Source organism: Phalacrocorax aristotelis, chromosome 3 (genome assembly GCF_949628215.1).
Source record: "Phalacrocorax aristotelis chromosome 3, bGulAri2.1, whole genome shotgun sequence".
Taxonomy (NCBI): Eukaryota; Metazoa; Chordata; class Aves; order Suliformes; family Phalacrocoracidae; genus Phalacrocorax; species Phalacrocorax aristotelis.
The window spans coordinates 62,835,927-62,857,836 of NC_134278.1; the positions used below are offsets into that span (position 1 = coordinate 62,835,927).

Sequence of the window (21,910 nt, forward strand, 5' to 3'; positions counted from 1 at the left end):
GGAAAGGAAAACCAAGCATCCTCGAGGAGAGATAGGAAATGGGCGCATTTATTGGCAGAGGTTATGTGGGAAGGCCTGGATCCAGTAGTCAAGTTTCAGGTCATGTATTTGTCAAGAGCACATCAGATTTCTGACTTATGCCTGAGGATTTCTGAAGTTCAGAATGGAAACTCTGCTCAGTGCGTACTTGTCCAGCACTTTGCATGGTGTGGTATTTATTTCATTTCAGAATTATATAGGGCTGTTATAATAAAGATGTTAAAAACAAAACTAGTGATGAGGTGGAAGATTTAGCTTACTGGATGCAGCTGTAAGCATCTAATTTGAAACACAGGGCACATTGCTGCATCTTATCTAGGCACCAGTAGATTACAGCTGTAAACTCCACTGAATTGGGAGAGATTTGGCCAGTCAATGCATCACTTTGATATTTAAACTATAAAACTTTTCCAGAGGAATAATCTATGGCTTGCTGTTTTTTACCTGTGGGTGTTTCTGTCTGACTTTTGGTATAGTGGTAACTTTATTGGACTGGTCAGAGCTAACATAAAAAGGAGAATAAACCCTACACTACACTTTTGTTAGGTTTCAGGGAAACCATGCTGCTTCCCAGCAGTAAGAGTACCTCTCACTGTTCAGCTTGTTTGCTCATCTGCTTTGTACTTCATAAAACTAGTACATTTCTATTTTTAATTATTTACTGCAGGAGCAAATTATGAACATTGGCATTTGAGCTCTTATATCGAGACTTGTGTGGCTGGTGATGGTTTTTGCAGCTGAGCACCAGTTGGCAGATACAGTTTTCTACAATGCTGAGCTCTTAAGTGAGGATTTGTTGATGTGACAGGACATGTGTTAGGACATGTCATCATCTGTTAAAGTTTATGAGGTACATTCTTATTCCCTGTGAACAGTGTGTATTCTTTGTTCCATTACATTCCAGTTATTCTTGCTGATTTAAGGCTGATTAAGCTGGAGTTTTGTCTACCTCCAAGCATTTAGATTTCATTAATCTCTCCCAGGTCAATCCAGAGGGCAAGGATGCCCAGATAAATGCTGTGACTCAAGGTGCAACTGGTTAAAAAAGAGTGAAAGTCCCTTCTGACCTTAGATGGGGGAGAACGTGATTTCCAAGTGCAAAAATCAGAACAAATCCACACTCGATGATCACATTTGTACATTTTTGGTAGCATTACCAGTGACAGAAGGTTGCTGGGGAGGCCTCATTAACCTTGTACAGTTCTCTGGAAAGGCCTCAGAAGCTTTTTATTGCTCACTTTCTGCTTGTACAGTCATTAAGCAGAAAAACTTTGTCACCATTAGCACCCATGATGACATTCCCAAATTCACTCATAAAAATGCTTTTGTCTGCCTGTATTAATAGAGTATCTCTCATGATCTCCAGTTGTCCTCTCCATTCACTCTCTCATTGTCTGAGACCTCTGAGTCCATTTTCCTACCGCCTTCTAGACAGCATGGAACAGAAACTCGCTATGGAGTATGTGAGTTTTCCTTCATCAGCCACCAGATATGGTTATTAAGAAGAGATGTAATCTCTTCCTCCATTACAACCCACATGAAGCTCTCCTGGGAGCAAGTGTTGCCTGTGAGAGAGTGAGGGCTGAACTTAAGTCTGAAATTCCTACATAATGTAGGAAAGTGTCTTTAAGCTAAAAATATTGGTATTTAAGTATAACCATTTCCACTTTTTCTAGAGGTCGATTTTGCTGTAAGTCTGTTCAGGACAGACACATGTTGAACATCTATTCTTACAATATTGTTCATATATTTTGCTTGTTTTCTCACTTATTTTTAAGGCTTTATGCATATAAATTCTAATCACAATGAGTCCACCTGACAATCTAGATATCTGTTTGTTTTCTGAGATTTTTTAAGAAAAGGTTTTGTGTGTGTGTGTATTATTTATCCATGAAATTAAATTATTTTGAACATCTTGTGCTGAAACCTGACCTTCTAAGACAATATTGAATAGTTTTCTTCCACTAATGGACACTGAGCTTTTGGGGCTTTATTCCAGTCACTTTCCTCTTGGTCAAAACATTTAAGTATTGGTCCTCCCAGAATATTTTTACCTAGTCTCCTAGGAGGCATTCCAGTGGATGGACCAGTCTAGTACAGAAGTCCACAGACAGACAGTCTGGCTCCAGTTTAGTGCCTTCATACTAACGTAACTAAAGTAATTTGTATTTTGGTATACAGAAGTACCGTAGCTGGTCTTGACTCTTCTGCACGCTAATGATATCTGGCTAAAATCATGCCCCTGAGGGCCAAAGAGTTGTGCTTCTTTATTCTGCAAATTATCTGGGGGAAACTTCCAGATTTTTGTTTTTATTATTGTTGTTTCCTCTTCTGTGTATGCTTGTGCAGAATAGCACAAAATACCATTTTGGTAGAAGTTCAGTCTGCCTTTTATTCAGTTTCTCGATTTGCTGTGCTCAGATCTGTATCAGCTGCACGTTTCTTGCTTTCCTTTCAACGCTCATTTTTTTGTGCCACTTGAGTCAGCCTGCAGCTTCTGCTTCAAGTTGAAAGACAGTAGAACGATGATTGGGATGTTTCTTTGCATCATGCAAACATTATAAAACCACGAGACCCTGACAAATCTGCTTTCTCTGTCTATTTTTGTATCTGAAGGAATTAACTTAACATGGCAAGAGCTGGAACGTGATGTTTAGTCTTGTTAAACAGTTGCTGTGCAAGTTTTGGCCAATTTATTAAAGGAAGAATTGTTCATGTCCTGAGAATTCAATTCCAGTGACTCTTCTTAGCTGAAGTTGTTATGGGGAGATCCCAGACTGATTTTATGCTAAGCTGAAATGAATTCTCTTTGCTTTATTTTATTGTACATGTAATACCTAGCAATATCCTACACATGCCTTTGTCAAAACAGGAACATAGGAAATCTCATTTTAACAGTAATAAAGTCAGGCATAGTTGGTTACAAAAATACTACTAATAAGAAAATCATAAAAGCTTTGTCACATTTACGTCTTTCAACTATACTAGGCAAGGCAGGAAATTGTGATACATAGTTGGTAGTTTCTGTAAATATAAATGGGATTATAATGGAATATGTTATAGCAAATTTCCCTGTTTAAGTCTGCTTCTACCCAGGAAGGGGAAAAAAGGGGCTGAGAATCAAAAGTCTGAGATTCCAGTCTTGGAAGCACTCCAGTGAATAACTTTACTCACATAAATAATAATAAGTTACCACCTGTGCATAAAGTTATGCACATGCTTTAGTGTTTGTAGGACTGAGGTAAAGCAGCATATTGCAAATACTCTTTATTATATTGTGTCTAGGAAGAAAAATTATAATTTACTGTACACGGAAAAAAACGCTAGAGAAAGGAGAGAGCAACACATGTTTGTGTGTGATGACATTTTGATAAAAGCATTATGGCTTCATGAGGAATCTCATGAGCCCAGAGTATTTTGATGATTTGTGTTCTAAGTATCTTACATGAGTTTTTGCAAATCTGTTAACCTGTGTTCCTTAATCACCTCCTTGAAAAACTGACCTTCGCACTTGCTGCTGCCTTCAGCCACGTGACTTTCAGATCCAGTGAACGTGACTGCAGAAGCCATAGGGGATGAAGTTATGGTACTTATGCAACTGGTTTTTACTTCTGAAAGGTAGTCTAGACCAGGTCAAGGGTCAACTTAAAATTATTTCCTTTCACTGCCAGAGAATTTGGTCTAACTTCAGATCATTACAATTCCTTGTACAGTATTCTGCCTTTCAGGTCTGACTTTTTCGTGAGCAAGGGTCAAAATATGTCTGTGTTTCAGATTTTACTGTTAGGTCTTAAGTGCTTGAGAGCAGAAGCCATCTTTTATTCTGTCACTGTGAAGCCCTGGAGTAGAGGACGTCTGATCCTGTTTGGGATGCCTTTGATCCTAATACTAACAAATGATCGTGTGAAGTTTTGTGTGGTTTTGTTGCCAGATGCTGGTAATCTTTTAGACTTTTAATCTCCAGGTATTTAAGAAAGGATTTCTGAAGACTTGCTAGTGTCAATCAGTGTTTAAATGATGATATATAGATTTTTTTTTTCCTATTTTAATGAGAAGAGGATCACATCTATTTGAAAAGTCCATTGCAGTACATTAAGTATAAAAAAGTTAACTGAGCCCCACAAGCTCAGGCAGATGATTAAGGCAATGATAAAACTAGTTAGCAGGTGTCAGCTAAGCGTCAGGAGCTGTCCGTATGCATTCTTATTCTAAAATAAATATAAGGTAATGCAAATTGGCTTACGCTCTTGCCTAGGAAGCCTAGCAAGGTTAAATTAATTTTCTCACATTTACTGTACACTAAATGCTTTCAGACAAACTCTTGTTGCAGGTTGGTAGATTTGTGGTATCTTGCTGAGGTAGAGTGATTTGATAGCGTGGAAGCTGACCTACGAACAGATGCAACATTCTGAATGAATCTCATCCAGGGACAGGAATCCTGTATTTCATCAGAAATGAAGGGATCATCTGTAGCAAACAAACAAATTTACATATGCTTTCCCATTCCTGTGGACCACCTAAAGAGTTGTGCCATAGATTGTAGGCGCGCTGAAGAACACTTAGAAGGACACTTACAGGCACTTTGTTGAATTAATACCTGCAATAAAATCATAAAGGAGAGCCTGGAAATTCATCAGTTAGTGTCTGCATGGAAGAAGGGTAAATACTGAGAGGGAGAAGGACCAAGTGCAGGGTTTGAGGATACATGGTGAGCAGCAGAAAGTGTGGGAAATAAGTGATACAGGCTTAAGCATAGGCAAGGCACTGATGATGTATCTAAAGTGAAACTCAACTTGGGGAAGTGGGCATAGGTTCAGACTACCTTTTGTATTTTTACAGAGTAGAGACGTTAGAAATTGAAAAGGCCTCTTAAACCATACCTTCCTATCTCAGCATAGAATAACTGCTTACAAAGCAACCATCTGGTAGAGATGGCTACCTTTCCTAGTTCAGTTTAGCATGACCTTGGTGAGGACTTCTGTGGGCCCAAAAGCTGGGAAGAAAAACCGAGAGATCAGAGGAGTTGTGCAGTGGACTGGGTGTCACATGGAGTAATTTCATTCCTACCTCTGCTGCTGACTCATTTCATTGGGTCAGAAAAATTGGTTACTGCTCCATGACATGGCTTTTTTCTGCCCACAGATTGACAGGGAAGATAACATATATTTTCGTAGAAGTCTCGGGGATGACAAATGTTGTGTATTCTTATTATAATAAATATTGGTTTTCTTACATATATCTTCTGTGAGAAGTTCCTTCCCTGTTTACAGCCTTCCTTATGCAGGTTTACATATGGCCAGCAGGTTTTCCCCTGTCAGTTTAGCCAGGTTACAAATGCCTTGACTTTCAAAAAACTTGATGTTTCAACATCCCCAGCTCCCCAAATGTTCTCACACAGGTTCAGCAGTCTCTTCTTGTAGCGTTATATTAAAATAGTTCAATACTGAAAGGATTTTGGAGAAATCTCTTGCAGTGTTAATTTTTCAAAACACTTTGTATACAGCTGTTTTTAAAGTAAATCTGATATAACTTAAAGGTATTTAAGTAGTTAACCTTGCTTTCTGTTTTTTAAGGATCCACCAATGGCAGTGACCCTTGGCCTGCGAATGGAAGAAATGATTTTTAATCTTGCTGACACACATTTATTTTTTAATGATTTAGAGGTAAGAATCAAAGGAACATAAACACCGTTATGCCTGGGTTTGTAACATAGTGGTTTTGCTGTGCATTAGTGTTTGTTGTGTGTGCCATTTTCTGCCTATCTAGACTTTGGGTTTGTCATACTCTAATCAGAGAGAGGTTAGCCAGGTGGCAGTGACGTCCCATGGCACCAGAGTACTTCCATGAAACTAGGTGAGAGAGGGAATCTGCAAACTATCCTTTCCTCTCTTTGTCCTATGGCCATCTTTTCAGTTTCCATGGATTTAGAGCTGTCTGCAGTCTTTTCCAGGAGGGGGACATAAGCACCTCCCATTCTTTCTCTCTACATTCGCTTTCAATGGGTGCCATTTTCTGACCACAAGAGACTGTGTTCTTCTCTTCACACACCTGAGTAGCCTTTTGGTCACAGGCTCCCCCTTTCCTGCTCAAAGGTAAAATATTCTTCATTTACCTCTAAGACTGAAGCATGAGAGACCTGGGACTATGATAGGTGTACTCATCAGTGATGTCTTCCTGAGGTAACCGACCATATGTTTTGTCATGATGTACCCAGGGTATGCAATCTGGCATCCAATCAGAAAAGGGAGAGACATCTTCCTAGGGAGTGACCGCTGTGACTGCTCACCTGTCAGAAGTGCACAGATGGACTGCCACAGGGACAGTGGGCTGGGCTGGGCTTCACAGAATTTTTGTTTCACTCACGGAGTCGGGATCTGTTAACATGGAGAGTGACAGTCTTACAACCATGTGTGTCAAGAGGCAGGGGGTGAAAAACAGTTCTTGAATTAAACTATGGGCTTTTCAGACCTTCCCCTGGTCTAAAACAGTTGTTTTCTTACTCAGCGTGGATCCCAGAGTTCCCTCTGTGGACAGATATTTTGCCACTAATGGCAGTTGGAAGACTTTGAGGTTTTGTTTAAAATGCCAGAGAAAGGTCTCTAGTGAGTGAATAGAAAAAATGAGGATAAGTGAGATTTTTCCATTCACTGGGAGATTGATTTTTCTAGTGTGCACTTACTTTGTTCCTTCAACAACTGTAGGCAGTAAGAAAAGCAGAAGGTACCAGGATGCGATTGTCTTTCTTGTCTCTTGCAGACCTCATTTATTCTTAGCAATTTTTAAGTCAAAAAACTGGGATCTACTTCACCCTATACCTGGGTTGCACTTCCTTCTTCCAGCAGCAGAAATGTAAGAAACTAAAGACCCCACCAGTCGGTGTTTTATTGCAGTCCTAGTGAGTCATCACTTGACAATGCAAGTGCATTTGGTGAATGTTCTCCTGGTGTCCCGTACGAGAGATATATTCCAAAGCAATTTTTTCAAAGCATTGCTTAAATTTCTTTTTAGCAGACCTTTGCCCCTGTGTGTTCAGATTTCATGTGGCACCCAATGAACTTTAAGCTGTTTGGTAGTATATGCCCAGAGTTCTTCAGTCTTGTGCTGAGTTCAAGTGGAAGAGTTCAGCAAAATGGAGCTTTGCCCTCTTTCCATACCTCTTTATTCTTGCTTATGGCCACTGAATCTTCATGCCTTTCATTATTTATTTTCTTTCTAGATCTCGGGTTCAGCTGTCATAGGTGGATCATCACATTTTGTATATTCTTCACAGGGTGGTTTTAATATCCTGTCCAAAAATTCATAGTCCAGCTCATTCCAGAGCTTGAACAGTATCCAAGTGGTTTTCAGTTTTAGATAAATGAAAAAATACTGCTTAGGGACTCTTTTGGAGAATCTCATAACTCAATCAATTTGATTTGATTAAAACCAATTTCTATACGCAATTAAGTATTTTCTATCCCAGAATTCATCTTTGTTTCAAAACCAACTCTCATATAAGACTGTCAAAATTCCAAACTTCTTGTTCTGAAATGAGCTGTATGCACACATTCTGGCATATGCAAGAAGATCAACAATTTTCTGTCTTCTTAGCAAATAAGATAAAATTGCATGGCATCCTCTGCCAAAGTACAGATGAATAAATCTGCCTGTTTAAATGTTTGCAGAGCACGTGGTTGTTACTGAATATTACAGTGCATCTGCATAATGAATGTGTATCAAATTCTGAGAATTCCCCAATTCTGACTTGGGGTCTCTCTCTCTTCTCTCCCCATCTCCATCTCTCTTCCTCTGTCTTCTTCTCTCCACCCTTCCCCAGGAGAGGGGAGTAAGTGCTGAGCTGTTGATGGTCATGGCCATCAAGACACAAGACCTTCAGTTCTTACTGGAGGAAGTGAGGTAGGCCTTTATTCACTAGACAGTTTACTTATCCTTTCATCATCTCACTTTTTTAATGCTGAGCCATCAGGTCCCTTACCTTCTGTCTTGCTTTCATCTTCATTCCACAATAAACCTCATGGGTCTGGACATGATGACTGTAATGTACTAATGAACCTAGATTCCTGTAATATTGACTCAAGTCACTACATCCGCTAAGCTCTCTTCTTTTCACTGTCTTTCTTGGTTGCAAACTCTGCATACCAGGGTCTGTTAATAATAACCAAGTTATTGAAAGTTATCACATACAAAAATAAAGTTTTCCTTCCTCTATGCAAATCTGTCTCACTACAATGACTGCTGATGCAGAAATTCCGATGTGCTGAGACATTCCCCACTGACCCAGTAACCCATGTTCTAATCAGCCAAGCTGCACTTTTTATTTCAGGCTAGGCTGTTCTCCAGCTATTTCATCCTCAGTGTATAAATTTTAGTTAGCTTGAGAAGTATCGCTTGGGAGGGCAGTTGGTGTTTTGCCATGAACATAGGAGTCTGGTGCTCTAGAAAGTTCATGTGCCGAAACAATGCTTAGAGATGGAACTCAGCTCTGTAATAATACCCAGACTAACACATTCTGTTCTCAGCCTGGTTAGGAATAAAATTAAGTTTTTCTCCCTATCTCAGTATTAATTTTAAGACAGCTTTTAGAAATTTTGGTAGGGCATACTCTGCATGCAAAAAACCTCACTTTTGACAAATTGCAAGCAGGAATTTGGACATCAGTCTTTCAACCCCATTATCCCCCTCCACTTTCAGGATGATGAAGAAAAAAGAGTATTTATTTCAAACAAACTGAACTACATTTCCATTTTTATTATAATCTTACTATATTTTAAATAAGATTTTGTCATCATTTTTTCTTATTAGAAATGGAAATGAGAAATAAAAAATAGGATTTAGATAAGTCTCAGAATTTGGGAGGCAGGTCAAACTAGTTTTAACAGAGACTGAAACATATACCTAAAAAGAGGGGTTCTGTATAGCCTGAGAAATCATAGTGCTGAATATCCTCTCAGTAATAACATTTTTGTGTTCAGTGTGGTGAGTCAGTGTTTTTACTGGATAATGAAATTACTGTCCATTCCAGGAGGATAATTTTTATGGATGATTTGTTGATTCTCTACTTTCAATTTTTCAGGCTTTAAAAATTGCTGCAGAGAATTGACTGCACTCAGATATAATTTAAATTAGTATTGCTTCAAGCAAAAGCCAGTTCTTGTACCTAGATTCCTTTCCTGTACTCTCAGTAATAGGAAATATATTTTATCTGTCTTAGTTTTGACCTTGCACTGACAGTGAGCCACTGTGACTTGAGTGTAGCCAGTGCTGTATGTATATAGTACAGTACTAAGGTAAAAAGTCTTTTACCTTAACATTTAAAGTGACAGACAGTCTGATTGCTTTCCATCCTTCCTGTGACTGTTTGGTCTTTTTTATAAGCAAACTCAGATCTAGTGTTGTGCCACCAGTTTCCTGTTTCTTTTGGGAAAAGTAGAGAACTATCTCAAATCTGCTCAAACCGTCTGCTTTTTCCTTTTTTCCAGAAAGCTTTTTCACACCATATAAGTGAGTTTGTAAAATGTAAACATTTTACTTGAAGTAGATAAATAAATGTGAAAACAATATAAAATGAAGCAAGGAGTGGTGGGCACATGAGTGCTGTTGGTCAGCAAGTGTATATTGCCAGTATGGTGAGGAGGTGAGCCATAAATCCGAGAGCAGAAAAGGAAGGAGGAAAAGGAGGAGGCTCGAGAGTGCTGTTGAGTTTCATCTTCTGTTGCGGCTGGAAACTTAAGAACCTTCTTGCAGGGACAAGGGGCAAGTAATCGGAAAACTGCATGTTCCCCTCATCTCCTGTTCCCGGAGTCAACAAACAAACTGTGAGATAAAAACCCAAAAGTAAACAGCTGAACGTTTGCCACCCACTCCTATTTAACTTAATAATGAAACTATCAGCAGAACAATTATCTGGAATTTTCAAGGTCAGAACAATGTAGCTGAAAAGCTTAACAAAACCCAAACAGCAGCGACAGTCCTTATCCATCGGGGCCACTGTGTGCCCTCCATTTAATTAGTACACCTTCAAATCCACAGGACTGATTTTTAAATGTTTGAAATTATCTTATGCTTTGACCAGTTCAGGGAAGTCTGTGAAGGTGATTAGGAAGCCAGATATTGCTCAGATATTGCAAAGCATAGAGTTAGAATTTGTCCCACTGGGGCTTTTTGTCTGATTTTTGAGTTTCTGTCCTACACTGGGTGGAGTATAGTTGCATTATTTTCTGGAGTGTAAATAATAAAAAAGGATAAAGAAATTAATCTTTTGATTCAGCTGCCACGTCCCCTTTTCTTTCTCTTTTCATCTGCTATTTACATCCAAAAGCAGCTTCTTTAAAATATTCCACAGCTCAAAATAATGTCCTCAGACAGAACCAAAAAATTTTATTTCTCCAGTGGGGAGAAGAATGCTTCATTTTTTTCCTTGAATGCAGCTCCTTCATGCTTGTCTTAATGGATTAAGCCAGATGAGCAGAATTTGGCCACTCATTCGTTTAGTCTTGGCACAAAATTCTAAATTATTATTGCTTGTAGGATGCAATGAAATTATATATTTGAAAATTAAATGTATTTATACAAAAAAATTGCTGATTTATTTTTTTAACAGCTTACTTCATGTAGGTAAAAGTCTGTTAAGTTTTCATTCAGTGCAAAGCAAACAAAACAGAAAGAAGAAATGGTAATTCCCCACATTAACACTCTAGGAACTTGTGGCATACACATTTGGAAATCACTCCCCTGTTCAGACTTATTCTTTATCTGGACAAATTAGCACTGGTACAATATTGGAAATGCAGAACTGTGTACTCCTGCATGTCACAGAGAGTCTGAATTAAGTGCTGCTTGTCAGCAACTTTATTTGAAGTCAATGACTCAGACGACTCTTTATGTGAGGCAGAGAGCTGTGCATTTAGAAAGCTCAGCCTCATTTTGTCTTAGCGATGAGATTAAATTATCTGAAAACATTAGTTGGAGAGTAATGTTTGAATACGTCCTTGAACTTTTCATAAGATATATTAGAATTATGTTAACAACAGCTATTCTAAATATTAAAAATTTACTTACGTACAGGAAAGTAAAATCTCCACACGCTGAATTTCAGGTGTGTCTGTGGGTTAAGATGGTAATTCTAGCAACTACAGAAAACAGTAATACAATGCCTGTTCATATGTACTGTTGCATGGTGGCTTATTTATTTATTTGTGGTTCCCCCACATTTTCGTACCTTTCTGCCATGACCACTGTGCAGAAAAAGATATTTGATAGCTATCCAGTTATAAAACCAGCTTGGAGAGGAGTTCAGTTTTCGAGTGTATCTCGGTTCCCTGGAGTTACTTCCATCCCTTCCAAAACCAGGAAATAATGAAATTCTCCAGACTGCTTGATTATCTGTGATTTTCCAGCCAAAGGCATTTGGATAAATCAAGAAAAGAATCTGATAAGTATCTGAACTCCTAGAGACTTCATAGAAATTACAAGCCTGTGGAGGTTCATCATGATTAGCTTTTAGGAAGTGAGGAAATAAGGTTTAGGTGATTTTGGAATATTGGTATGCTAGAGAGACGATAAACAAAATTTAGAATTGTTGGCTTTTTTCAACTACAGTAATTTTATTCCAAAATCACACTAACATTACATATCACTTTTCTGAAGGCCTATTTTAACTAATAATTTATACAGTGTAGGAGGAGTTGAGGGTTGCATTATTTTACAGAAATCGATGGTAATAGAAGCTGTAAGTGTACATACGCTGCCATCTTCTGGTGGACTTTGTGGCCTGCACCGATCATTTCTTCATCTGTACTAAACATATGGAGAGCATAGCCTGTTATAAGGTAATTTATCTTTTTTTTTCCCAACAGGAGTGTGATCAAGTTCACATAGATGATGTTTCTTCTGATGATAATGGACAAGACCTAAGGTAAGATAGAGCATTTGTTTGATTTTCTTTTCTTCAAAGATTAAATAAATTGAGCATTTACAGGAATACATTGTATTTATTTTTACTGTATTTTGGGTGTTTGCAGTACCTACAGTTTTGCAACTGATGGCTTCCATGCAGCTGCAAGTAGTGCAAACCTTTGTCTGCCAACAGGTGTAAGAGGAGGGGTTGACTGGATGAGGAAGCTGGCTTTCCGTTACAGAAGAGTAAAAGAGTTGTATAATACTTACAAGAACAACATAGGAGGTGAGTTTAATTGTCACAACCAATTTAGAATGCTGATCAGGTTAAACTGCATGGACATGAACTCTCACCGAGGGAATGTGCCTTGGAAGCCACAGAGTGAATAGAAAGTGATGTGACTGGACCTTGGGCTATTGAAAGCTGCTGACTGTAATGGCAGAGCCAACAGAGGGCTCTTGCGCAGGAGAGCCAGAGATGGACAAACTGAGCAGGCTTCCACAGAGCCCATTTTTCTTCTTCAGACACAGCTTGGCGATACCTACCTTACTGATTAGTTGGGCCACTTGCTCTACCTCAAATATGCTGTTATTCTAGGAAAGAGATTGTATAGTTTCCCCAGTACAATTTGGTTGTGGCTGGCCAATTCCATCCTACATTTTCATGATCTAGTTGGTAACAACACACTGTCTGCCAGATTCTCTGCTGGGCACCTGCTAGGCTGTTTTCACCAGTGGATGCAGGAAAATTCCAGCCTGCCATACCACTAGCCCCTTTTGTTGACTCTGTAGCTTACAGAGTTAGTTGTGTTGCAGGAAATCTGAGTCTCATTTGGGCTGAGAACTTTCCTGTTACTGGTTTTGTTCATGGACTCACTCACGTCCATGCCAGCAAGCTCGCAGGAAATCAAGCAGTAGAACTGAAAGAATCTATCCTGGAGAGTCCTGTGTGACTTGCAGAGGCAGCCAGCCCTCTTCTGAGGAGGGAAATATCTCAACTGACTCCCTCAAGAAGAGGCTGCAAGAACAGGGAATACTTAGAAGTCTTCGAGCATTGCTACAGCCACAGTTGAGAATAAGATGAGGACAACCCTACCAGGAAGGAGTCCAAGTGAACACTCTTCCATTCTGTAGTATGGACTTTTTAAACTCATCTAAAATTTATTTCAAAGGAACCTGAAACTCAAAGTAAAGCTCACCTTTAGCAAAACCAGACAGTTTGGTATTCACTTCCTGCAGTCTTTCAAAAGTGGGAAACAGTAATACTAGTATGGACAGTGAATTAGTCGTTACCGTAATAATTTTCTAAACTATGTAAACCTGAAATATGTATTTTCTCTTAGAAGCTCAGTCTTTACTTGCCGCAGGATGAAGCAATAGGAGCAAAGGGTGATAGTAAATGATTGTCTTTCACTTGCCCTGCCTTGACCTTCATTGGAGTCACGAATGGAGTTTTTATATATTAAGAACACTCAAAACAGTAGTCCAATATCTGAAACCCAGTCCAAATGTTTACTGGGTTTTCTTATATCTCCTAATGCATCTAAGATTCTAAAGCTGCTGCATTTCATAAAACCTTTAACATTGGTAAGAGCTGAAGTCCAAAAGCACAGCACAGGGAAACACACTGAGAGGAGCAATATTGCAAAGGCAGAGTGCAGATATGTGGTGCATTGTATTGAGGTTTTTATTCTCTCCTGCAAATCGTGCTTCTGAAATACATTCCGTCCTTAGTGGGCAAGTTCCTTCATTCATCCTCTACTTTGTAGCTTTTTTAATAATCTTGTTATCACATATGTATCTCTGTATTTCAAAATAGCTGTTAGAAGGCAACAGAAGGCTAGATCAAACTAGATATTTTTAGGTTGCTTCATTTAGATTTTTGAAGACAGTCATCACCACTTCTTGGGAACATAGGGTGTGAAAGAGAAGAGGGATAGTAAAGGTCATGAAACCTGCTTCCCTGCTTTTCCAGGACCACATTTAAAATATCTTGGTTCCAAAGAACTCATGTCTCAACATTGAATAGGCTGGGTGTTTTTAAAAATCTGACCATTCATACCCAAAAGGAGATTTTAAGATGCTTTTAAGAACTAACTGAGATATGAGAATGTAAGATGTACATCTATTTCAGGGCTGTAAATGCTATAAAAGGAGCTATCATTACTAACTACAACAGGACATGAAGAGCAAGCCATCAGCAAATGTATTTCCATATGTGTAACCTGAGGTTCACCTATATACAGAGTCATAAGCAGGACAGTTTTAAACATATGCAGATACTGCAAAGGCAAGTTTATTCTGAAGTCTCTCTTCAGTGAGTGGCTCTGCCTAAGATCCCAATGGCATGGGTCTTCTTGTCACTGCCTCTGATAATTGGAGTCAGAAGTATGTAAGGAGTTGGTTTAAATGTGCATTTCTGAAAGATATGCTTTGAAACACAATAAAATAGTCTGAACAGATTAAAAAAATCAGAGGACTAATTATTAGTATCTGCAATACTCTCTAACATTGCTTGATATAGTAGAGTGCAAATAAAAACAGAGAGCAATTTACTGAGCCTTGAAGACAATAGATCTTCTCTTTCATGTGTTTTCAAGTTCTAGTGGAATTTAAAATAGAAACAATGACCATAAAATCTATACATTCCAGCTAATGCAGAATTTAATTTGGGTTTTGTTTTTTTTTTCTTTTTTTCTTTCCTTGCTTTCTTACATAAAAGGACTGCTGGGTCCCGCTAAAAGAGATGCATGGTTGCAATTAAGAGCAGAGATTGAAGCTCTGACAGACTCCTGGCTAACAAATGCACTTAAATCATTATCAATTATCAGCACAAGGTATGTATTTGAGTCTACTGTAAAAAAGTTTCTAGTTTTGTACTTGTGCTATTTTTTGACATTTAAGGTTACAATAAATGGGGCTTTAAAGAACAGAAGAGGTCTAATACAATTTTTGAATAGGATGTAGGAAAAATTCCATGGAAAGTCATTTCATTTTCAGTGATTCCAGCATTTACTAAAGATAGTATGAAGTGTCTTCTAAAATAGGATAAATGTCCCTGTGTACATTGAAAGGGTATTGTAGAATTCTGAGCCAGCCTTTACTTTATTATCTTCTGGGCAGCATCCTCTGAACTCCACGTCTCTCTGTTCTGTGCTTCAATGTTTGTGCCTATTCACAGTACTACCTGAATGCTCTGTAGATCCCAGGACACAAAATCATTCTCCTTCTGTCCTTCCAGACAAATCAGTATGCTTAAGCATATCTCTGTTTTCCAAAGAGCAAAATTCTGTTTTAGCTGAGTTAGAAGTCTGGGTTCCCAGTAATGAGACATGAAATATGTTGTTCCTTTGAAATAATAGAACTGTGAACACTGCCGTGCAATAAGTATCTCATCAGAAATCCTAAAAAATTCTGGTTTTAAACCATCAAAAAGAACAACGTTAAGCCATCTTGTCTTCTGAACATGTCTCAGAAAAGCTTTAGTGTCAAGTGGAAAGAACAAACTTGGAAAAATGTCGAAAACTTACTTTCAACACAACAACTTTTGTAATATGGTTATCTCCTTGTTATTTATTTAAGTGTCTTAAGCACCTCAAGCGAAAAAGAGTTTAAAAAAAAATGTGTAAGCCATTGTGTTTAGCTCCACATTTCTTTCCAAATTGCTAGTCTTCAAAAAGAGCTAAACATTACCTGTACATTACTGACAGGAAATTGAGATACATAAAGGCAGAAATAGTAGCCTAAGGTCTTGCCTGGAGTCTATGGAAGAACCAGGAGATAAAAATACAACTGTTTGCTCTCAGCTCCATGTTCACACCACGGTCACACTCATGTTCCAGCCTGTGAGTGCCTAAAGTAGCCCGGCTCCAACGTCTCTGTTGTGTAACTGCAAGCACTTCTCCATTCAAGTTTTCATCCTTACCATTCGATGCTAGCTTATTAAGATGATTATTTCTCTCTCTCCCTCTTCTCAGAAATGTTCTTACTCTTGAAACAGGAAGAAAGTGATGTCATTGTGCAGAAATGTGTATTGGCTGTTTATTTCCACTCAAGACAGGAGTAACAGACAATGTTTTCTCATTCTCCTAATTCTTTTATTTCGCTGGTAGCTACTGCCAATTAATTGCCAGCATGAAAATGATGCTTTCAAAGCATTCAAATGCCTATTTTTGGAGGTAGTTGGTGATCTCAAATGTCTGTATTTTAATGGACCCATCTTCAAGAACCTGTTTTATATAAACCAGTGTGGAATGTTTCCTACAAATCAGGCCTGCATATTTTTAAAAGGATTTTGCCAGAAGTTTTATGTACATTTTTCTGGAAGCGATGGTGCTGAGCAGCTCTGCTGTGTGAGTGAAAGTAAATGTTGAGAAATTCTGAATATGGTCTCCACAGCTGGTTCACCTCATCAGCCTTTGGGTAATGGTTTTAAACTATTTAAACTGAAACTATTTCTCTCATTTTAGGAGTAACTGTGTAAATGTGTTGGTAACAACAACCCAGCTTATTCCAGCACTTGCGAAAGTTTTGCTATACAGCTTAGGAGGAGCTTTTCCTATTGAAAATATTTACAGTGCAACCAAAATAGGTAAGAAAAACGTTCTTTCATCCATTCTGACTGTATGCATTACCAATATTTTTTTGCCAGTAGTGGATGGATTCCAAGCCACTTCCCTGACACTTAGGGTGTTAGTTATAAGATTTAGGCATTGCACATGTTCACATGTGTTTATGTCAATAAATTCCCCATTCAGCTTATTTTTAATGATGCCTGAAGGAATAAAGGTTCCCATACTGATTAAAAGTCTAAGAAAGTCCTAAGTATGGTGCAGAAAACAAAAAATGTGCATAAAAGAATGAAGAAAGGTGTTTTGTGAATTCAGATCTAAGTGAAACTTCTGTTAGGATGGTCTCTGCTCTGACCTTCAGCTCTATGTAAGCTAGGCCACAACTTCAGAAGCTTTTTCTGGAAGCATAGTACATCAGTGATGGTAATGACAACTGTTACCAATGCAAGCTGTGTTGATGGATGCCACAAGGACATCCCTGTTCTGTTGATAACTGTGTACCTCTTGGGTATTAGTTGGAAATTTATGGTTTTTGGAAATCACATCCAAAATTTTCTTGTAAACCAAGAAAAGTTATCATTCCTGTGAAATGTGACACAGCCTACAATGACTGATAATTTTGGCAGGTTTCGTGATTTACCAATTATTAATTCAGGAGTGCTTAATTTCTATACCTATGACACCTTATATAACATGGAGTGTGACACTTCATTGACAAAAGCATTACAGTTCCTAAGTGATTTTCACAAGTGCAAAAACAATGCATACTCTAACAATGTCAGGAGAAACTATTACCTCAGTCATCTTTTAATTAGCTGTAGCTGTCCTCTAGACAGAAATGCATCAAATACTTTAAAAACTTAAGTCAAGGCATGAAGTATCCCAAATACCACATGGTACTGAGCAGCCTCTGGAATTCATGTCATCTGTCATACAGCCTGTACATGTTGGATTCAGTCTCTGACATTGCACTCGGACCAAAGGAAGGAGCATTAAGAAATAGTGCCAAAAGCACAGAAGGGGGTGGTGAAGTGAAGCACAGTCTCTGGAGGCTCTGTTGAAGTAACTCTGCACCAGGAATTCCTTCTGGGAACAGTGTGGCCACTGTTACACCCCTGTCGGGAGCACAGAAAACTCTCTCTACTTTTCATCTCAGTGATCTTTGCACTGTGCTGAGCACAGGACTATAATTGCAGCTGTTGCTTGCATGCACTGAAATCTGGTCCTCACTCAACAGTTAACACACATGAAGCTTTTCCTAATCATAAGCCCTTTTTTTGTGGGACAGCTGAAGGAGAGCAAAGAGGAGAGCAGTAGGAATCGGAGATCTAGAAGTCATGAGCTTCTGAGAAGAGACTGAAAAACCTGGGGCAGGGATAGACGTAATAGCAAACAAGGTAAAAAGCTATTGCAGAGCAGAAAGAAATAGTCTTTCTCTACATTGATGGGAGCTATGACAATAGGTGATGATCCCTTTGCTATAGGGCACATGTAGGTTACTTGTCAAAGAGAAACTTCCTAATGGAAAGGGTTAATTAAATATGGAGATCGCTTGTGGAAACAGTGAAATCATCATATTAGGACAGGTTTATGATCAATAGCACAGGCATTTGTTGGTAAAACTGAACTCGCAGTACAATGAGAAGATCAGTAGATGACTTTGCTTGGTCCCTTTCAATCCTCTTTATTGTTGTTACTGGCTTAGCTTGCTTGCTTCCACATTTCTCCAAAATGCTTCATGGAAGTTCTCCCAGGAACTAATTTTATTTTGTTTGTCCATTGTTCTTTGAACACTTTTTCCATAGCTACATCACTTATTGTTGCAGATACATTAGAATTAAAATTTCTGCCTTCCTTGAAAACTTATTACTACTGTAATAGGGAAATATTTTAATTAAATGATTCATTTACTGACCTATTCATTTTTGCAGTGCTACTGATTCCTTTATCTTAGTGGTTTTCCTTTATCTCTTAAGAAAGAGATTTAGTTTTACCTGGAACAGCTTAGTGCCTCTAAGGGAATTCACTGCTTCTTACCAGTTTTGGCTCTAAATCCCAAGGCTGGGAACTTCTAAAGAGTACTAGCAACAATGTCTTACCACTGCAATAATCCTTTGTAGGGCTTCACCGTGACTCACTTGGTAGCTTGAATAAGTAGTGCATTGTTTTTCAGGCAAAGAGAGCTGTTTTGAGCGTATAGTGTCCAGATTTGGCACTAACATAACTTATGTTGTGATTGGAGATGGCCGAGATGAGGAACATGCAGCTAATCAGGTAAATTCACTCTGAACTCTTATCTCATTTATCTTCCAGGAAAAGAAAGTTGCTTTGAACGAATAATGCAAAGGTTTGGCAGAAAAGTAGTATATGTTGTAATTGGGGATGGTGTAGAAGAAGAACAGGCAGCAAAAAAGGTAACCTGTCTCCTGAAATGTTGGTGTGATACATAGCTACTAATGCAAGCCTTTCTGTTTGCATTTCTGTCAGTGTTGCACAATGACAGAATGACAAATAATTTCAGTCCACAGATGCAAGGCAACAAGAGCATGATGAGATCAAAACTTAGAGTAAAATGAACCATTTGGATTCTAGCATTTGCTTCACTTCAGTTTGGAAAGAAAAAAACATACAAAACTGTTTTAAAAAATAAATGAAAAACGTTTGCAGCAAAAATGTTTGACTAGCTTCAAGCAAATTGAAGATAAACAAAAGAGATAGAAGGGGCTATGACGTGATGGTTGAGTGGTGGTTTTCTTTAAATGGTGAAATCAGGGAGGTTTCAAGAGAAATGTTACAGAGAATGTGGAAAAAACATCTCAAGGACTCTGCAGGTTTTTTGCTGGTATAGATGAAGATCTGTAGTTTACTGGAGCAAATATGATGAACATATAATTTGCTTCAAGCAAGACAAATCTGCAAAATGGAAAAGAACACAAAGTAGAGATTGTTCAATGAGCCTGCGTTTCTAAAAAAGAACTGTATCTTTAGAAATACTAAATTTTCTCATTTCAATAATTCAAGTCTAAATTTCACCAGATAAGTTTTCAATGTTCAGAAACAGATCAAATTAGCAATTTGCACCATACTTCCCAGTATAACCTTGGAAGTGTGCAGAAACTGAAAATTTTTGCATCACGATGTCTGCACAGGACAAGTAATACAGATGTCTGTTGTGCTAAGAGTAGTAAAATAAAGTGCCATTTTAGTGTTGTAGCTGGAATGGAAACAAAATGAAAATAACCAAAATGCTCATTCCAAATGGTTCCTTAATATAGGTACAGTACTGGTGATGGGTCTTTTATAGTTTGCGCTATACAAAGGTGGTTGGATTGTGTACTTTCCAGTTTGGCATGCTTTTTTCTTAACGTTGGCTATCTTGCATGGATAGATAGAGAATTCGGAGAGATGGATGAATATAGCACATTACAAATAGATCTGAACACAGCATGAAAGTATAGGTTTTTCTGAACCTTTTGCTGAAGGAGGACAGTGCATATATCTGCATCTCTCTCAGACACTGATGCTTTCTGCAACACAAATTATCTTTTTTTTTAAACCAGAAGTGTGTTATTTTCTTATCCAAAGAGATTTCTTTTTCCCCCCTAGATGGAGAAAAATGTAATTCAACTCAGTTTCTAAGTGTTGTGTGTGAAGCCTCTTCTAACGAAAGTCTTACAGCACTTTAAATGATCATTCAGTATTTTGCAAAGTCTAATAAGTGGAGCAGAAACGGATTTGCTATTAATGCTCCTTCATATGGGTTTGCATGCTAACAATGAGAAATTAGGCCTTAATAAACGACGAGCTCTTTTCAAAGAAACTATTAAGAAAGACTATGTAATTATTTTAACCTCAGTTGAAGTATTAAGCTCAGATCTATTTTGGTCTGATTTTTGTCAGTACTTTACTAGCAAAAATCAATCCAGAAACACAGTGGTGTAAAATACGTGGTGGTAATCTGACTATCCTCGTGTGTCATATACCACCCTGTGTCACCGTGTTCATCTTTCCTGACCTTTTCCCCCCTCTAACAAACACAGCACAACATGCCTTTCTGGAGGATATCCAGTCATTCGGACCTCTTGGCTCTCCATCAAGCACTGGAACTAGAGTATTTGTAACTGTGTTCTAAAGTTGGCGATCCTGGGGTTTTTTATATATATATATATATATATTTCAAGTACACTGAATTTTTATGTGTGATTCAATGCCTCTGGCTTTACACATATGAATTGTCTTAAGAAGGGAAGAAATATTTGGAATTAAAAATTCCAAATTGAAGAATTCAGATTGCTGAATGGAGTTAAAAACATTAGTGCTACGTAAGGAAGCTCTATGGTCTTATATATGCAACGTTTTTAAATGAATTAAAACTGTGGAGGTTGCTGGTACACACCAAGTGAGCCCTGACAGGAGTGAACAAAGGACTCAAACTGGCAAAGCACCAACACGCGTTTTTCAGCCGACGAGGTGGTGTTCAACAACATTCCTCAAAATGGGATATATTCTCAGCACTGAGGTTTGAACCAGACTTTAGCCTACCTAACCCAGAAAATCTGAATTGGAATGCACTCAGACTGTATAATGACAATCCTGTCTAGACCTGTAATTTGTGTAAATTATTGATGAAAATAATTTACTGTGACTTTATTAGCAGCTGATTTTGGAAGTGGATGCAATTTTTTCTTTCTTTTGGGGGGGAAGGGGAGGGAGAGGGTTATATAATATTGTCTCTTTTATAAGTTTGGCAAACAGAATGTGCATAATGATGTGTTGTGCCTTAAAGACAAGACTGTGTTTGTGTGTTATAATGTAATTTTGGTTAAAAACTATGTAGATAAACACAAAAACCTTTGTGATAATTTTTGACATGACCAAATTTGAAATTCAAAGAAATCAAAGAGCAGGGCTGCACCAAAGCATTTAAGTATTTGTTGCAGTAAGAAAAAATAATAAAGGAAAGTTTGTGTTTTTATTTGGATTCTGAATAATTCCACTGATTGTTTGAGGAAAGCTACGAGTATATTGGGAGGTTGATACTGGGGACCGCTACCTTGAAAGCTTTAAAAAAACAAAGTGTGTAAGACCTTCAGCATCATTTCTTGATTCTCTGACAAGAGAACTAAGAGCCATATTCATTCATTACTTAGTCCACTGAAAGCCATACAGTGAGTGCATCTGTTGTGTATAAAGGAACAAATTCCTACCCGGCAGACAAAGTGTGCAAGTGGCATTATTGGAAGGTGGAAATGTGAAGTTAAGCCCGGATGGGGAATAAAACACATTTTCATTAGGAATGAAAAATTACTAAAGAGTCTCTCACCAGTCAGATGCACAAATGATGCTACATTTAGTATGTCAGGATGAACACAAGCTGCTGAAATTGCTGGCATGATGTCATTGGC

At 38.2% G+C, this 21,910-nt stretch overlaps 1 protein-coding gene across 10 annotated transcripts in view; it reads left to right on the forward strand.

The window, feature by feature from the left end:
* Window positions 1-20,760, forward strand: part of EYA4 (EYA transcriptional coactivator and phosphatase 4) — a 155,478-nt gene extending 134,718 nt beyond the window's left edge. For 7 of the 10 annotated variants that reach the window (XM_075087666.1, XM_075087668.1, XM_075087670.1 and 4 more), the window contains 7 exons: window positions 5,613-5,702; window positions 11,895-11,953; window positions 12,060-12,220; window positions 14,657-14,771; window positions 16,404-16,525; window positions 18,819-18,919; window positions 20,546-20,760. In XM_075087666.1, coding sequence (XP_074943767.1) covers window positions 5,613-5,702; window positions 11,895-11,953; window positions 12,060-12,220; window positions 14,657-14,771; window positions 16,404-16,525; window positions 18,819-18,919; window positions 20,546-20,626 — 729 coding nt within the window. In that variant the 3' untranslated portion in view covers window positions 20,627-20,760. Of the gene's footprint in view, window positions 1-5,612; window positions 5,703-11,894; window positions 11,954-12,059; window positions 12,221-14,656; window positions 14,772-16,403; window positions 16,526-18,678; window positions 18,780-18,818; window positions 18,920-20,545 lie in introns of all 10 variants that reach the window. The other 3 variants (XM_075087667.1, XM_075087669.1, XM_075087673.1) reach the window with 1 other exon arrangement.
* The last annotated feature ends 1,150 nt before the right edge of the window (window positions 20,761-21,910 follow it).